Below are 15,373 nucleotides of genomic sequence, written 5' to 3' on the forward strand. Positions count from 1 at the left end.
AGTATTCACTTTTTTCTTTCTGCTGCTGTAGTTGTGTAATACTTCACATTGTGTGGCATTGGTTGTCAATTGATTGCAATTTTATTTGCTAATCATTAGATGATTCGTTCTCAGATTAGCGTGTTCTCCTTTTTATTATCATGCAATAGAAATTGGTTACTGCATTAATCTGTGGCAAAGTAAAGCGTTATGAAGGAATAACAAACTATCTCTGTCCTGAGTTGTCCATTTAACAAGAGTAATTCATAAAAATAAAATAAAAACAAGCCAACTCCTCAGTTCCACAAGCAGATCAACATTTTAATTTGTCCAACACTTGAGTTTATGACTAAATACTTACATACAAATACAAAGCTAATGACATTCCTGTCAGTCTCACTGTAAGCATACTTGTTTTTGTAAGATAAAGAAGCAAATAATATCTTGCGGCCAGGCTAAACAAAGATGTCTGCTGGTGTGCTGTCGGTGCGGGCCTTATTTAGATCTTGTTGAGGAGCGTCGCCGGGGTATTCTTTTTGTACAGATTAAACAAACAAGATAGCATTTGGTGAGTAAGTGTGTTTTGAACTTTGGAGATATGTTGGATAGCTTTTTCTCCAAAAAAAAAGAACAACCAAAAGCCAAAATGCCTAACTCAAGGCTTCAAAACGGTAGTCAACAAACAAGTTCACTTCTTATATACACTCTATGATTCAGCCTGTGAAAATACATTTCCCAGACAAGAAAACTGCATTTTCAATTGCTGGTGCTAGATGAGAAAATGGTTTCATCCTCTGTGGGTCACAGTATTCATTCAGATTTTTCTGTCTGGACCAAACTAATGAACATACTGATGACCTACATTGATATCCACAGGGCCATGCAGCTAGCTTGCTACTGTGCAAATCCTCTCCTCTTTACTGTGAGTCCCACGTGGCCTCCATGAACAGTCTCCGCCTTAAGTTGCTCAGTCAGAAACACATAACCCCCCCCCCCCTTCCTCCTCCGCTCTCACTCTGTCCCTCTTGCTCTTTCTTTCTCTCTCCCTCATTGTCATACAAACACAGCTCTCTCAAACCTCTACTCATGGGCTCACTCATGGTCAGAGCTGGGAAGAGCACTTGTTCTGGAGAGACTGGGGGATCTAGACTTGTATTTTCCCCAAAAGGCACCAGATGAATCCCACCTAGGGCTAAATGGAAGAATAACTCTGAACCACAGACTACAGACGTGAAGCAACCTTTCTCAGGTACCAATCCCTAGTCCTTAAGGTCACAAGCAACCTGTTTTGCTGTCTTTATCATTTGTCCTTTGTATAGATTGTGAGTGTGCACAACTTTTCATTTCTTGAAGAGGAATCAAATGGTGTCTTTGCAGTTCATAGACAGCTGGGCTTTTGTGGCTGCACTTCTACTTGGCGCCTGTAGCTGTATTAAGTAGGCTAAAGGTTACTGGCTACAGTAGTGAGAGCAGTTCTTTCCTCTATTTAGTGTGTTTAGTGTACCACCTCAGGCTGTTTTGTGGTCATTGCTGCTGACAGCTCACATTGTTTTAAACAAATGCATTAGTCTTTTGCACATTTTTTAATAGATTGCATAGGAGTGAACTATTTAAAAGGGTACTTAGCCAAAATTAGACTTATATTAATAATTAAACATTGTGCTATGATTGATTTCAGCAAATACAAGCTGCATACATAAATACAATAGTTGTTCCTTTATAGCCCCTTTTATATACTTGTTTGATCTGAGATGGTCAGATAATCAAAACAGAAAAGTATTTATCACTGAGTCCACATCTCCCTGTTGGTGGTCTGATTTAAAAAAGAAAAAGACTTACTATGCAGAAGTGACCAAACAGCTATTCCTGTCAACACTGCCAAGATTAGGTCAGTTGTAGAGCAAAAATATTATCTGAGATATTGAGAGCAGTTCTTCTTGTCACCTGGGTTGATTTTTGCCTTTTCCTCTTGTATTTACTTGTCAGTACTGATCATGGGTGTTTACCTTGTAACTTTCCACTAGGCCCCTGAATGTTTTGTGATGATCAGTTCAGATGGAAAGTCTGGTGCAAAGAACCTTTTCCTCTCATCACCTTGTCTCCCAGGAAGTACATTCCTGTGCAACTAATTTAAGATAGTGAATCTGTTCCACCAACCTCAGCTAGACAAAATATTTTCCTATGTTTGTTTTTTAAAGCTGAAACATAATACTGGGGTGCTGTGCTTGATGATCATTAATGGTGCACTACTTTTTAGCCACGTTAGAATCGTAGCTGTATGAAAGGCAGTGTCCTAATTTGGTCGGGACAAAAATATCTTAACTGTTGGATAGAAATGCTGTGTAGGCTACTATATAAATGTCTCTTAGTAGATGAATCCTGCTGACTTTTGGTCTTGTGCCACAAGCAGTTCAACATTTTAATGACTAAATACTTAATACAAAACTAATTACATTCTTGTCAGTTTAACTGTAGGCCTACTTGTGTTTTTAAGATAAAGAAGTAAATGTTAGCTTGTGGCCATGCTAAACAAAGATAGTGAACATGGTAATAATTATACCTGCTAACCCTCAGCATGTTAACATTATCATTGATAACATGTTAGCACGCTGATGTTAGCATTTAGATCCAAGTACCACTATGCCAAAGAACAGCTTCACCGGTCGCTAACAGGCAGGGATGTGATTTTTCCGACTTGAAAAAAACGGGGATGGAGGGGTCAGTGGAAAAGACCTTCATGTAGGATCAGTGCTTGAGCATCAGCTGGTTCAGGTGTGCTAGTGCTATAGACTGTATAGTGCAGAGAAAACTGTAAAATGGGCAGGTAGTGGTGCCTGTAAGTCAGGAGTTGGGAACCCAGGGTCTAGAACACTTTGTTCTTTCTTTAAACTTTGTGAGTGTGATCTAGAGTAATAATAATGGTCTAAAATTATGTTCGTTAAAAGCCTTCCAATTTTCTTGAGGGAAGACCCCCAAGTTACCCTCCACAAACATGAAAAAGCTTAATAATGAGCCCTATGTGGTGCTGGAGAGGTGGAATGATTGCTTCTTGAAAGTTCCTCCAGTAAAAACAAAAGTGAAATTGTCTGTAGATAATTATTACATTACAGATCATTTAGCAGATTCTCTTATCCAGAGCAACTTACAATGAACCAACTACAGGGACAACTCAGGGTTAAGTGCCTTGCTCAGGGGCACAATGGTGACAGACCTGGTATTGGACTCACAACCATCTGGTGTTGGAATTTGAAGCCGTACCACTAGACCACTAGACCACTAGGCCATCACCACAATGAAAAGCAAACCTGTGCAGCAGCCAATAACAACAATAAGTCCTTTCTCTTATTCCAACAGCCTGTTTGTGTAAATATCTTTAATGAGGATTGAGTCTTATATATTTGAAAAAGAAAAAGTTTAAACAAGTTATTTATTGTTTATTTGTTCACCAGCATACAAGTTGCTATTTGTGCACAAAATAAGATATTTTCTGAAGCAATATTAATGAATAGGAGCCATTGTGAACATAATCTTCTTTTGTTTAGCACTTCCTCGTCTTCCAGGACAACAATGACACCATTTATAGGACTTGAACTGAATAGTTGATAAACATGACAGTTATCCTGTTGCTCAGTTAATTTTTAGCTGTTGTACCATCTTTTTCCAGGTTTCAACCTTTAATGAAGGAGAGGAAACTTCTCTAGTGAAAAGGAACAGGATGGTCTAATGTTTAGGGACACCACTCTTGATAGGAACAGTTGTTATATTTGTAATATTTTTTAGAAAGGCAGAGTCCCTCGAGTTCCTCACATCCCTATGTCAGGAAGATAATTTTTAGAAAGTTACAAATACAGCACAAATTTGGCGTTGGAAAGGTTTGGGGTGAGAGGGTTTTGGATAGCACACTTTGGTCAAAGCATACTGATGTCTCACACTCACCTCATGCAGCCTGTCTACACCAAGCTTTTGGGGGAGCCAGGCAGACTTTGTTGCTAATAATTTGTGTGTATTAAAGAGCTACAGCTTTTTTAAGTTTTCTGATAAGGCTGTGCCTTTGAAAAGGTAGTATGGCATAATGTGTGGGTAAGAAACACATTATATACTTTTATATAATGTTTTCCATATGACCCAAACTCTGCATTATACATTAGTGTGTACATCAACTGTCTACTGCATATCACCTCTATTCAATTATTACTTAAATGGTACATATCATGAAAAACTTTCTTCTCCATTGCAAAAGATAAAGAGCCAAGTACTTATGATGAGATAAAATGAAAGAGATGACTGCTGCAGGAAAAATTTGGTTTTTGCAGGGACAAAAAGTATTATTTCGGTATAAAATAGTTTACTCAGATAGAATAGAAAAAGGATAACAGTCTAATAGGATAAAGTATAGATCAGCTAAAATATTTTCTAAGTTTAGCGCTAAGTATTGAATCAGCAAGGAAATGTAACGATCAACAAGGCGGACCCAAATGCAGGAAATAGACTTAGTTTTATTTACTGGGTTCCATGAGTGAAGGTGGGTGATGGGAAAAGTCTGGTTGGCGGAGGCAGAGCGGAGCTGGGGGCTGGACGTAATCGAAAAACCTGCCTGTCACTTAATACGGTTGGAATAAAAAAACAACCTCAACTGAGGTAAACAATATCCTCTGTTCTCTGTTCTCTTAAACTACAAACTTTTTATGACAACTTTTCAGGTGTACACATGGAGAGTGTTTCATAATCCCAAAAATGTAGTTGCACCATCTCTTTATCTGTAGGAATACTTGTTTGTGTTTCTTTGGTGGGTTTTTTGCATATCCGATATTCTTTTGTAAACGATACAATTATAAAGAATATTTTAAAATAAAATTGTTATTTTGAAATGATTACCTTTAAATTAAACTATGTTTAGACCAGCAGGTATAGCAATTTTACCATTTTCCTTTATCCTTTACCAAATGAGCTTTTCCAAACCACATTATAGTAAGTAATATGCACTAATTGGCACAGCTTAAATTGTGCTATAAAAACCTTTTAAATCTTTTTTTATTCAAAGCACCTTCAAATATAACAATAATCGTCCGGGCAGTTATATCGGTTGATATTAGTTTATTGTAGCTATATCATATTGGTTTATATATATAGGGTGATAAGTAACAAGAAAATGCAGTAAATAAAAGCACCACTTCAGTTTGTATTTTGTCCACCAGATAGATGACAAGTTTAACTACAAAACATCCTGTACTCAGTATTTATCTTGGTCACAATTATAAAAATAAAATAAATCTATGGCATCCATATCAAGATTCTTTGTGTATGTCATGTGTTCATGTTATATACAATTTTAAATAATAAATTAAATATCAATATCAGTATCAGCCTCCACCAGTCAAACTTGTTGTGCACATGTTTTAAACACTATCTTCTTCTTCTCCTGTCATTGTTATTCTGGGTCTTCTGGTTCTTAGATGATATCATAACACATCCTCTCTTCTCACTTAATGACCCCTTAAACATAGTAAAGTTGAATTGAGGATCTCAGCATGTTAAGCGTTTTAACAGCAATGTAGTAGCGCACATATTTTCCAGTCTATTTTCTCCCTTCCCACATCAAATCCAAAACATCAACACAAAAGCAACATTGATGGAAGAATTACGCTCATGCCAAGCGGCACTGACCCTGTCTTGACCTAATACAGAAAGACTGCTGGCATTGTGTAGATAATCCAAATTAAAATACAGTGATTCAATCATGTCAATACTACAAATAACTATGAATAATTCATTTCTACCATACTGTGAACATTGTAATTCTGTCACTGAACGCCACCGAAATTAATTTTTATTTTTTATTTTTCTCGTTGCAGTGTGATGGAAATGCCTTATGGTCCAGAGGTTAAGTTCAGGCCGGATATGGGCACAGCCCATCCTGCACCCAGCACCCTGGCCAGAGGACAGTGGTCGAACAAAATTGAGTTCCTCTTGGCTGTTGCAGGACAAATCATTGGCCTAGGAAATGTGTGGAGGTTCCCTTACCTGTGCTACAAAAATGGAGGAGGTAAATTTAACTATAGTCTAAGAAATATTGAGTTAAGATTGAAAGCTGCAACAGCAAGATCTTTCTTTATCCTAATAATGTTTGTCTTTGTGTTATCAGCCAGAATCTGAATTCAGAACTACTATGTAAATATTACATTCCAAAAACTGTAAAGCTACTCCTTTTCTAAAGAGTAACTAAATCCTGCTTGTGCTGCTATATATCTTCTGCTGCTTTGTCTGTCCACATTTAAACTGAATGCAAAATGCAGTCACCAAAGAAAACATATCGTCTTATCTTATAATTATGACTTTCTCTCTTATAATTACAAGAAGAAATCTTACCTTTCCTTTTCCTTTGTGGATGCAATGCACTCTAATACATTAACAAAGTGCCACATTACATTGGGTGTGGTGAAGTTAAACAAATCACACCTTGCCACTACAAAAACTTCCCACCCAACTGTGAGGTAGTTGTACAGTAACGTGTACGTGTCCAGTTAAAACCACAAACAAATAGACAAAAGTCTAGGCTTAGTGAAGAAAACTTCTCTACCACTTTAATGACACGTGTGCTGCTTTAAAAAAGATAACGGCTGGAATTGGCCAAACACAAATTAAGAAACTTTTACCAAATTTGACAACACATACTGTACGTGTCATAAAGAAACTGCAAATACAGAAAAGACAAGCATATACCGACAAGTCGAACACAAAAACAGTTACAGAGGAGACTCAAAACTGCCAAACATGCCCAGACTGGTTGACTGAATTGCTGACAATGTTATTGTTTTTTATACTATTGCAGATTGGACGTACCTTTCACTAATAATTGAGCTCTCTCATGCTGAACGCATCTCTTTGTGATTTGTCTGCATTACCATAAGAGTTCAATCTACAATAAATGTATGTGTTGTAACGTTCCGTCTTCCCAAGGGGTGTTCTTCATCCCATATGTCCTCTTCCTCTTTACCTGCGGCATCCCCCTGTTTCTCATGGAGACGTCTCTCGGCCAGTACACCAATCAGGGAAGTATAACCTGCTGGAGGAAGATTTGTCCGCTTTTTGAAGGTAAAGACGTAGAATTACTATCAGAGTATCAATGTGAAATCAAATCAAATAGATGTATTTAAACATAATTATATGTGTGTATGACATGGTCAGGGCCTTTCTATCGTTGCCGCAATTAATGCTGCATTCACACACAATAAATGTTGCATTACAGACAGCATTTGTATATATGCTGATCTGCACATGAAGTATATATTGAGAGCAGCAATACTGTATTATACTACACCAGTGGTGGGATCTTACAACACATCACATGCTGTCTTTCTGCACATTTAGTTTGGTGTGCTCGCACTTTTTCTACAAATCTTTCAGGGATATGTGATACAAGGGATTTCACCACCTGTAGAACAAAAGGAAACAGAAAAGAAAAAAATCCACAACTTTAAGAGACGAGTCTCGATAAGTCCGGCCGTTAAGAGACAATACATTCCTGTCAAAGGAAAGTTCAGTAATTACATGTGAACCTTTTCATTCTGGCTCACATTGGTTAAATATTTCCTCCTGTGCTATCACATGAGGAGGAACAAGTTACAAGTGGATCTTTTTTCTGTCCACATGCAGTCAAGCACAAACATCTTTAGTAAATCAACAATAACAGCCTGCTCTTGGACAATATCATCATTAAAATTACGTTAAAATGGATTTATTTAAAATCATATTATTAGAATATTTAATATAAAATACCGTTTCACTTTCATCAGTTTTATCAGAATTATTTTATTTGTTTTATATTGTATTTAATGTGAGTTCATTGCTGTAAAACATGTTGTTTTTTGTCAATTTAATCATTGTAATTATTGCAATATTGTTTCATTCAATTTTTAAGATATTAAATTAAAATGTTAATATTTATTTGGTCCTAATATTTTTTCATATAATTTTATATGTTGTATTTGTTTGTATTTAAATGTAAACTATCTAATCTGCTGTTTTATGTATAATTAATCAAACTAGACTTTGATATTTTGATGCTTTCGTTCAATAACTAATTTGACAGCAATAATTAAATGTTGCCTCCTTTCAAGCGTTGAGCTTGTGATTGAATGACTTTTGTTTGTTTATGTCAGGGATAGGTTATGGCAGTCAGGTGGTTGTTTTATACTCCAGCACCTACTACATCATCATATTGGCCTGGGCTTTCCTGTATCTCTTCTCCTCTTTTAAATCTGAACTTCCCTGGGCAAGTTGCAGAAACAGCTGGAACACAAGTAAGTGCCAGAATTTGTGGAAATGCATGGAAACAAACAAACATCTAGATTGTTATGAATCGTGAGTGCATTAATGACTCATTGCATTCAATCCTTAACGTACTGGATAATTATTTCAGTGTGAAGTGCCATGCTTTGGTTTTCTCTAGAGATTCATCAGATTTCTGGCTCATTTGAGAATCTGGTTTTGGAAATGGAGTGTAGTCTAGCTGCTGGAAACATTTTAAGTCTTAAGGTGCCAGTTTTGAAGTGTTCACTTCACATTATGTAGCCTACTTAAAGACCCCCTCCAGACACATGTCTTGTGCAAATTGTCAAATGTTTTTCTTGACGTCTCCTACTCTCTTCTCAGAGAGTGTGTGCTGGAGGTTTGAAGTTTCCTTATCACACTAGTGTAAATTGCATACGGGATCGCAAGACATTTTAAAGATTTTACGTGATCATACACTAACTTTAGTCCTTCATACACCAAAAAAGTGGGCATAAAGGTATTTTAATCCATTTATTGTTTTCATTAATAGACTAAGCTATTATGGAAATGTCCTCTATTCCATTTTGTTTGTAAAATAAGTACATAAAATGAAGGCTTTGATTAATTTACTGTTTGTGTGTATTTGCAACAGAGACCTGTGTGGAGTTTGATCGAAAGACTGATTATTTGAACTGGACTGTACCTGAAAATGCGACATCACCAGTGAGAGAGTTTTGGGAGTGAGTATGAAAACTAAATCCAAATATATAAATAATCTCTTGACATTTATGAATTATGAATGAAAATGTGATTTGCAGGAGAAGAGTTTTGAATATCTCAGGAAATATCCATGAGTTAGGCAGCATACAATGGGAGCTGGCTCTGTGTCTTCTGTTGTCCTGGATCATCTGTTACTTTTGTGTCTGGAAAGGAGTAAAGTCCACTGGGAAGGTAGGACAAGAACTTCAGCATTTTGTACGTTCTATGTAAAGTGCCAAGCAACTATTGAAGTGTACAATGCATTAGAACAACATATCACTTTGCCAGATACTCTGCTTCTATTACTACAATTTCTTTTAAAGATTAAGAACATGATGTGCTTGTTAAAGATTGATCATAAATGTTTCCCACCACAAAAATATAAAAAAGCGGATAAAAGAGTGAGGTGGCAACTACACAGGACTTTAGCTAATTGTTACTCTACCTCTAACATTGAAACTGTTGTGTCATACATTACTTCTATCAGCCATGCTAAAGACTCCTAAGCAATAATACTTTATGTTTTCTTTAAGGTCCAGTGTGTGGGATGTAGAGAGATCTATCAGTAGAAATGGAATATAATATTCATTATTGTGTTTTCATTCGAGTATAATCACCTGAAACTAAGAATTGTTGTGTTTTCATTAGCTTAAAATGTTACAGCACATTTGTACGAAAGTCAGATCGTCAGAAAAAAAGTCCCATTTGTCCGAAAGCCTGTTATCCCGAAAACACATGCCTATTGCTCCCAAGACACAATGTCTTTGTAACAAACAGAAGCAAATATGGAAAATTATTATGCAGAATGACGGCGATATTTGTTTTTCCTTCTATGGCGAAAGATCAGCCTACTCTGCCTCTGATTAGTACTCTGTGCTTTCGTTGGTTGGGTCGGTTGGGTTTGGGCATGAGGAGTGAGATTTGTTAGGGTGAGGGTAAGAATATAAATAGAAAATATAGCTATGTTGAATATAATTTCTGGAGCTGCATAGGACAGTGAACACACAACATCCATTCTGCCAACACAACTGTCGTAGTCCACAATTCTGCCACAATCTAACCCTCGCTCTTCCACAGGTAGTGTACTTTACTGCCACATTTCCATACCTGATGCTGGCGGTGTTGCTTGTTCGTGGACTCACATTGCCCGGGGCCATAAATGGGATCAAGTTCTACCTCTACCCAGATGCATCCCGTCTCGCTGATCCACAGGTATGAGCAAGCTTCACTACTTCTCTGTTTGAATGTTATGTGGCTCTCCTGAACCTACAGGTGGTCCCTTCATTCCAAACACAAGCATTCCTGAAATGTTGAAAGTTTCGGAAGATATAAAGCTGAATTATAAAGCAATGTGTACACATTTGTTGAGTTTCATCATATTATTACATTACATTTATTAAAATGATGTAGCTTAAACGAAGTCCTGGAACAATCATGTGTTCATTAAGTATATATGACATATTTCAGATACACTTTAGAGGAAAGTTAAGGGGAGATTGAAAGGACGTGTTACTTATACACTGTTTCAAATGGCATCACAATTTCTACTGTAACTGGATTTGCAGATGATTGCTTTGCTGATGACACATGAGTCGACAGCCCTGTAAAGCATTTGTAAATGCCAGTCTTTACTGGATTCACTGCAGAGTTACAACACACAGTAAATATCTTGTGTAATTTATCGGAGATCAAACGTGTCCTTTATTTGTCTTGCAGGTGTGGATGGACGCTGGCACTCAAATATTTTATTCCTATGCTATTTGCATTGGTTGCCTTACTGCGCTTGGCAGTTATAACAAGTACAACAACAACTGTTACAAGTAAGTTTGATATAATATCTTGCCTCTTTCAGTGTGGGCACTGAAGAAAAGAACACATCTAACAGTGAGTTGCCCGGGCAGCAGCTTCAGTAGCTCCAGTCATTTGAAAAGCACAACAGCCGCTGAAGATGTACAAGACCTGTTGAGACATGCCAGAACTTCCATGCCTATTTTAGGCAGTACATTTGGAGTAGTTTATACAAAGGAAACCACATAGAATTGAAATACAGTTTCCTCCCAAAGAAATGTAGGGATTCAGGAGTCAAGCCACACATTTACAAACCTTCTTAGGCCAGTTTAGGAAGAGAGTCACAACTACGGGAAGACAAGTGTAAAGGTTGTATACATCTAATACAAAGTAATAGAGTTTAAAAAAAACATATTTGTGTCTTTTTGTTTTTTAGGGACTGTGTGTACCTGTGCCTTCTGAACAGTGGGACCAGTTTTGTAGCTGGCTTTGCCATCTTCTCTGCACTTGGATTCATGGCATATGAGCAGAACACAGACATATCGAAGGTGGCAGAGTCGGGTGAGGATGTCGAAAATGTTATGAATTAGACAATAAATCAAGGAATTAATGAGCATTGTACGTTTAGGTCAGCAATAGCACCACCTTAATTCCATAAATGTGAAACATTTTTTACTTGTTATGTTAATTTGACCATCACATTCTCACTGCAGGCCCTGGCTTGGCGTTCATTGCTTATCCTCGAGCGGTCGCCATGATGCCTTTTCCTCAGGTCTGGGCGATTTTCTTTTTCATTATGATCATTCTCCTGGGACTGGACAGTGAGGTAAGCGGACTCTTCTTTAGCACTGAGTGAATCAGAATCAGCTGTTTTGTTTCTATCTTGAATACATTTATTTGAGGACGGCATATGTTTAACGATCATGAAAAAACATTATGAAATGCTGATCCTTTTCTTCACTATGACATGGAGAAAATATTTTTTCTTCAATTTATTTCATGCATTAGTTGCATAACAGCCTTTATGATCTTCGCCACCCTGGTTCAAGTTCTGTGGGTGTCTCACAGTTAAAAAGAGACCAATTTATTTCCTCTAGTCTTGGTGTGGATGCAGGTCTAAGTTCAGAAGCAAAACATTTTACTGTGAGAACATTTCATCACTATCATGAACTACTGCACTTACTAATATGAGAATACATCTGGCTCATGTATCCCATGACTTCTTTCTAACTTTGTGTGTTTCGATGCAGATCCGGATGCATAATAAATAATTCTAATCTTAATCATTACGATAAAATAACTAGACTAGAGGATTGTGCAGCCTTGGCAGAGGTATGCACTCTCTGAGTACTTACTCAATTACTTTTGAAATGATCCCTGCAAAGTTTATATGTATGTGTGCAGCATGTGTAGAGTTATTGTGTAACTGGGAACTCTGTGTTTCAGTTTGTTGGTCTGGAAGCCATCGTAACAGCGATTTCTGACACAAATCCTGCCTTCTTCCACGTTGGCCATCGACGGAAACTTATTCTACTTACTATCAGTGTTGTGAGCTTCTTCATCGGCCTTGTGATGGTCACAGAAGTAAGATCATATTAAAATGTCATGTCACCTTTGTTCTCGTGTTAAAAGACCGTAACACAACAGCTAACTGACGTCTCACACACCACAGGGCGGGCTGTACATCTTCCAGTTGTTTGACTACTATGCCTGCAGCGGGTTGACTCTACTTCTCTTTGCCATTCTGCAGTCTGTTTGTGTTGGATGGATATACGGTAAGTTAATAAACAAGAGAAGTGTGTTTTTCACTGTGATGTTGAACTCCCTCACTACAGCGTTTTCATCTATTTACAGGTGCAGACCGGTTTTATGAAAACATAGAGGACATGATTGGATACAAGCCTTTACCCCTGATTAAGTATTGTTTGAAATATGTCACTCCAGTTATATGCATGGTGAGTTGCAGTAAAGATTAACTCGTTGAAGAGAGAGGCTAATGCTAGTCTAAACTCTGATAGCATACAGGACACAGTGGGGGTATACTACAGAGTGGATCTGCTGTAAGCTTAAACATTTAAAAATGTATGTATACCTCTTCAACAAGTGGATAACGTTAAGAAGAGGGATTTAGTGGTCAATTGAGGATTGAAGTTCATCAATTATTAACAGGCAAAGCTTGAATTAATCAACTTTTGTTTAAAAGAGGTTTAGTTTATTACAAGTTACTCAAATAGATTGCGATAGATATCATGATTTATCAATAAGTGTTCGATTGAAAATGTCCACTTTCACTCCATTGTATCGCTGGGTGATTTAGGGAACATTTACTGTATAACATTTTGTAAATTGTCTAACCAAGACTTTACCTGCTTTCTCTTTGACTTTTTTCAGGCAACATTTGTTTTCTCCTTGATCAAATACACTCCCCTAAAGTTCAACAACACAATCGAGTATCCATGGTGGGGTTATGCCCTTGGCTTGTGGTTCACTCTTTCCTCTACACTCATGGTTCCTCTATTTATGTTGTACAACGTGAGCACCACTCCCGGTACACTGCGACAGGTAAGCTGTTTGTATATGCAGTATATAAATGGCCTCAAAAAGCTATGTGTTTTTATTGCATTTTATTCAAACCTATATTCTTCTTTGTTAGAGGATCTCCATCTTATGTACTCCGTCTAAGGACCTGGGTTTGAACAGATCAGAAGAGAAAAGACACACACAGGAAATGCTCGACTTGACCTCATGTCCTGACGGCAAAATGTCCTAGTGACAACAAGCAACCTGGAGCAGCTTCAGATTTACTGAACACCGTGAGGCATAAGACAAAGCTTGCCTTCAAACCAGTGCCCCTGCTACTTTCAAAGGATTTGTTTTCTCCCTGATTTCTGAGCTGCCAGCCAAAAAATGTATTGTCTTTCACATAATGATGAACAATTTTCTTAGGTTAGGGGCTCACAAACAACATAAAACATACACTCATGAATGATTAACATAAAATGACATATATAATATAAAGCCAATATAGCACCAAACTAAGCAAATCAGAAAGAGGAGTTTAGCATTCACTTTATTCAGAAAGTGCATCTGTCTCAGACGTGTTCACGTGAACTCCCATCGCTGACAAGGCGGCAACTAATGATTACTTACTCGATTACTTTTACTTGATTAATTATCAATTGATCTATTGATTTTTACTCGATTCATTTAGTTTGGTGAAAAATGCACATCACAATTTCCTAGCGTTGACCTCTTTAGATGTCCTAAAGATGTTACTTTTACAATAATATTAAACGCATGAAATCACAAAACAGCAAATCCTTACAATTCATCATTTATTAGTATTTTGTTGGTCAATGGAGTTATCTCTTAATTGTTTCAAATTGAATTTAAAAACGTGTCGATCGTGAATGAAAATGATTCCAAACTGTTAGTTATGTAAAGAAAAAGTGTGAGAATATCAGTGTGTTTTTTTTTTGTTTTGTTTTAACCAGGTAGTGTAACTGTTTGAAGTAAAGTAACACTGATAAACACTTGCCAATTAAGCCATACAGATTAAACACTTGAGTCACTTTTAGGTCACTGTGAATGATGTACATTTAATTTCAAATTGTCAATATAACGACATAAAGTAGTGACATGAAAGAGGAAAGGTTGTCCAGCACTAAGAGTCGGACACTGAACATAAGTTCATGTACTGCACACACAGGGAGGAAACAATTCAGCGTCTACAAATGTGTGTTTGGTGTTAGATAAATTGAAAACACCAGTGAGACGGATTGTGATGATTTAAGCACCAAGTGCAAAAAAGAGAAACATGGAGCAAACCTGTCAGAATCACTAACACAGCTATGTAGATCATATTTTTTACTGTAGTCTCTAATCTTGTTTAAATTGTTTTTATACGGCTTATTTGTTATGTATCATATCATTAAAATGTAAGTGTAACGTGTAGATGCTGTAATATGATATTTTTTTACATTTAAGGATCAATCCATCTTTTTTTTATTTTAAGAAAATGTTTATTTTCAAATTGTGTGAATTCATTGTTTAAATTGAGAACATCTTACATTACCTATTTTAAAAAGTAAAAGCATCATGAACAAACCGGTTAGCCAATGTTTTATTAATGGACATTTGAATGGTATGAATCATAGGACTGGTAAATACTGTAATATGTTCATTTCATGATTTAAATCTTAATAAATAATGTACCATTCATTCAAAATTATTGAGACCATCGTGTGTTTATGTGATTAAGTATTGATAGGCTTCAGTAAACTGGCGGCTCATCATTATTGAGTTATTTTACTGTTCTGGTTGACTTTTACTATTATCGTGGTGCCGTTTTCATTCAAAAAGCTCTATAAACCCACTGTACAGACACAGTTAGCAAGGAGCTGGTGAACATAATGCGGCATTTAGCAGATTAAGAGGCAGATATTTCCCTCAGAAGAGACCACAAACAGAGGAACACAACTACAAAATGAATTACATTGTTGCTCCGTAACTGCTGAATGTGTATATATGAAAGTGTTTGCTCACAACTTGAAAGGTGTCAATATTGTGTTTACCC

The 15,373-nt window shown here is 36.8% G+C and overlaps 1 protein-coding gene across 1 annotated transcript; it reads left to right on the top strand.

Moving 5' to 3' along the window:
* The first annotated feature begins 1,010 nt into the window (after positions 1 to 1,010).
* LOC115007943 (sodium- and chloride-dependent GABA transporter 2-like) lies at positions 1,011 to 15,141 on the top strand. Its single transcript, XM_029431110.1, has 15 exons — positions 1,011 to 1,228; positions 5,832 to 6,022; positions 6,937 to 7,071; positions 8,139 to 8,279; positions 8,903 to 8,990; positions 9,069 to 9,201; positions 10,087 to 10,221; positions 10,726 to 10,829; positions 11,234 to 11,358; positions 11,511 to 11,623; positions 12,244 to 12,381; positions 12,470 to 12,572; positions 12,652 to 12,752; positions 13,189 to 13,359; positions 13,451 to 15,141. The coding sequence occupies exons 2-15, from the start codon at positions 5,836 to 5,838 to the stop codon at positions 13,565 to 13,567; spliced, it is 1,791 nt and encodes a 596-aa protein (XP_029286970.1). The 5' UTR covers positions 1,011 to 1,228; positions 5,832 to 5,835; the 3' UTR covers positions 13,568 to 15,141.
* The last annotated feature ends 232 nt before the right edge of the window (positions 15,142 to 15,373 follow it).

The sequence above is a fragment of the Cottoperca gobio genome, chromosome 5 (assembly GCF_900634415.1).
Source record: "Cottoperca gobio chromosome 5, fCotGob3.1, whole genome shotgun sequence".
In the NCBI taxonomy this organism is placed as follows: Eukaryota; Metazoa; Chordata; class Actinopteri; order Perciformes; family Bovichtidae; genus Cottoperca; species Cottoperca gobio.

Excerpts from the sequence above, each read along its gene's own strand:
- LOC115007943 (XM_029431110.1), top strand. The coding sequence starts at position 5,836 with ATGGAAATGCCTTATGGTCCAGAGGTTAAGTTCAGGCCGGATATGGGC. Across the intron at positions 11,359-11,510 it reads ATCGAAGGTGGCAGAGTCGG|GCCCTGGCTTGGCGTTCATT; the intron begins GTGAGGATGTCG and ends TTCTCACTGCAG. Across the intron at positions 11,624-12,243 it reads TCCTGGGACTGGACAGTGAG|TTTGTTGGTCTGGAAGCCAT; the intron begins GTAAGCGGACTC and ends TCTGTGTTTCAG.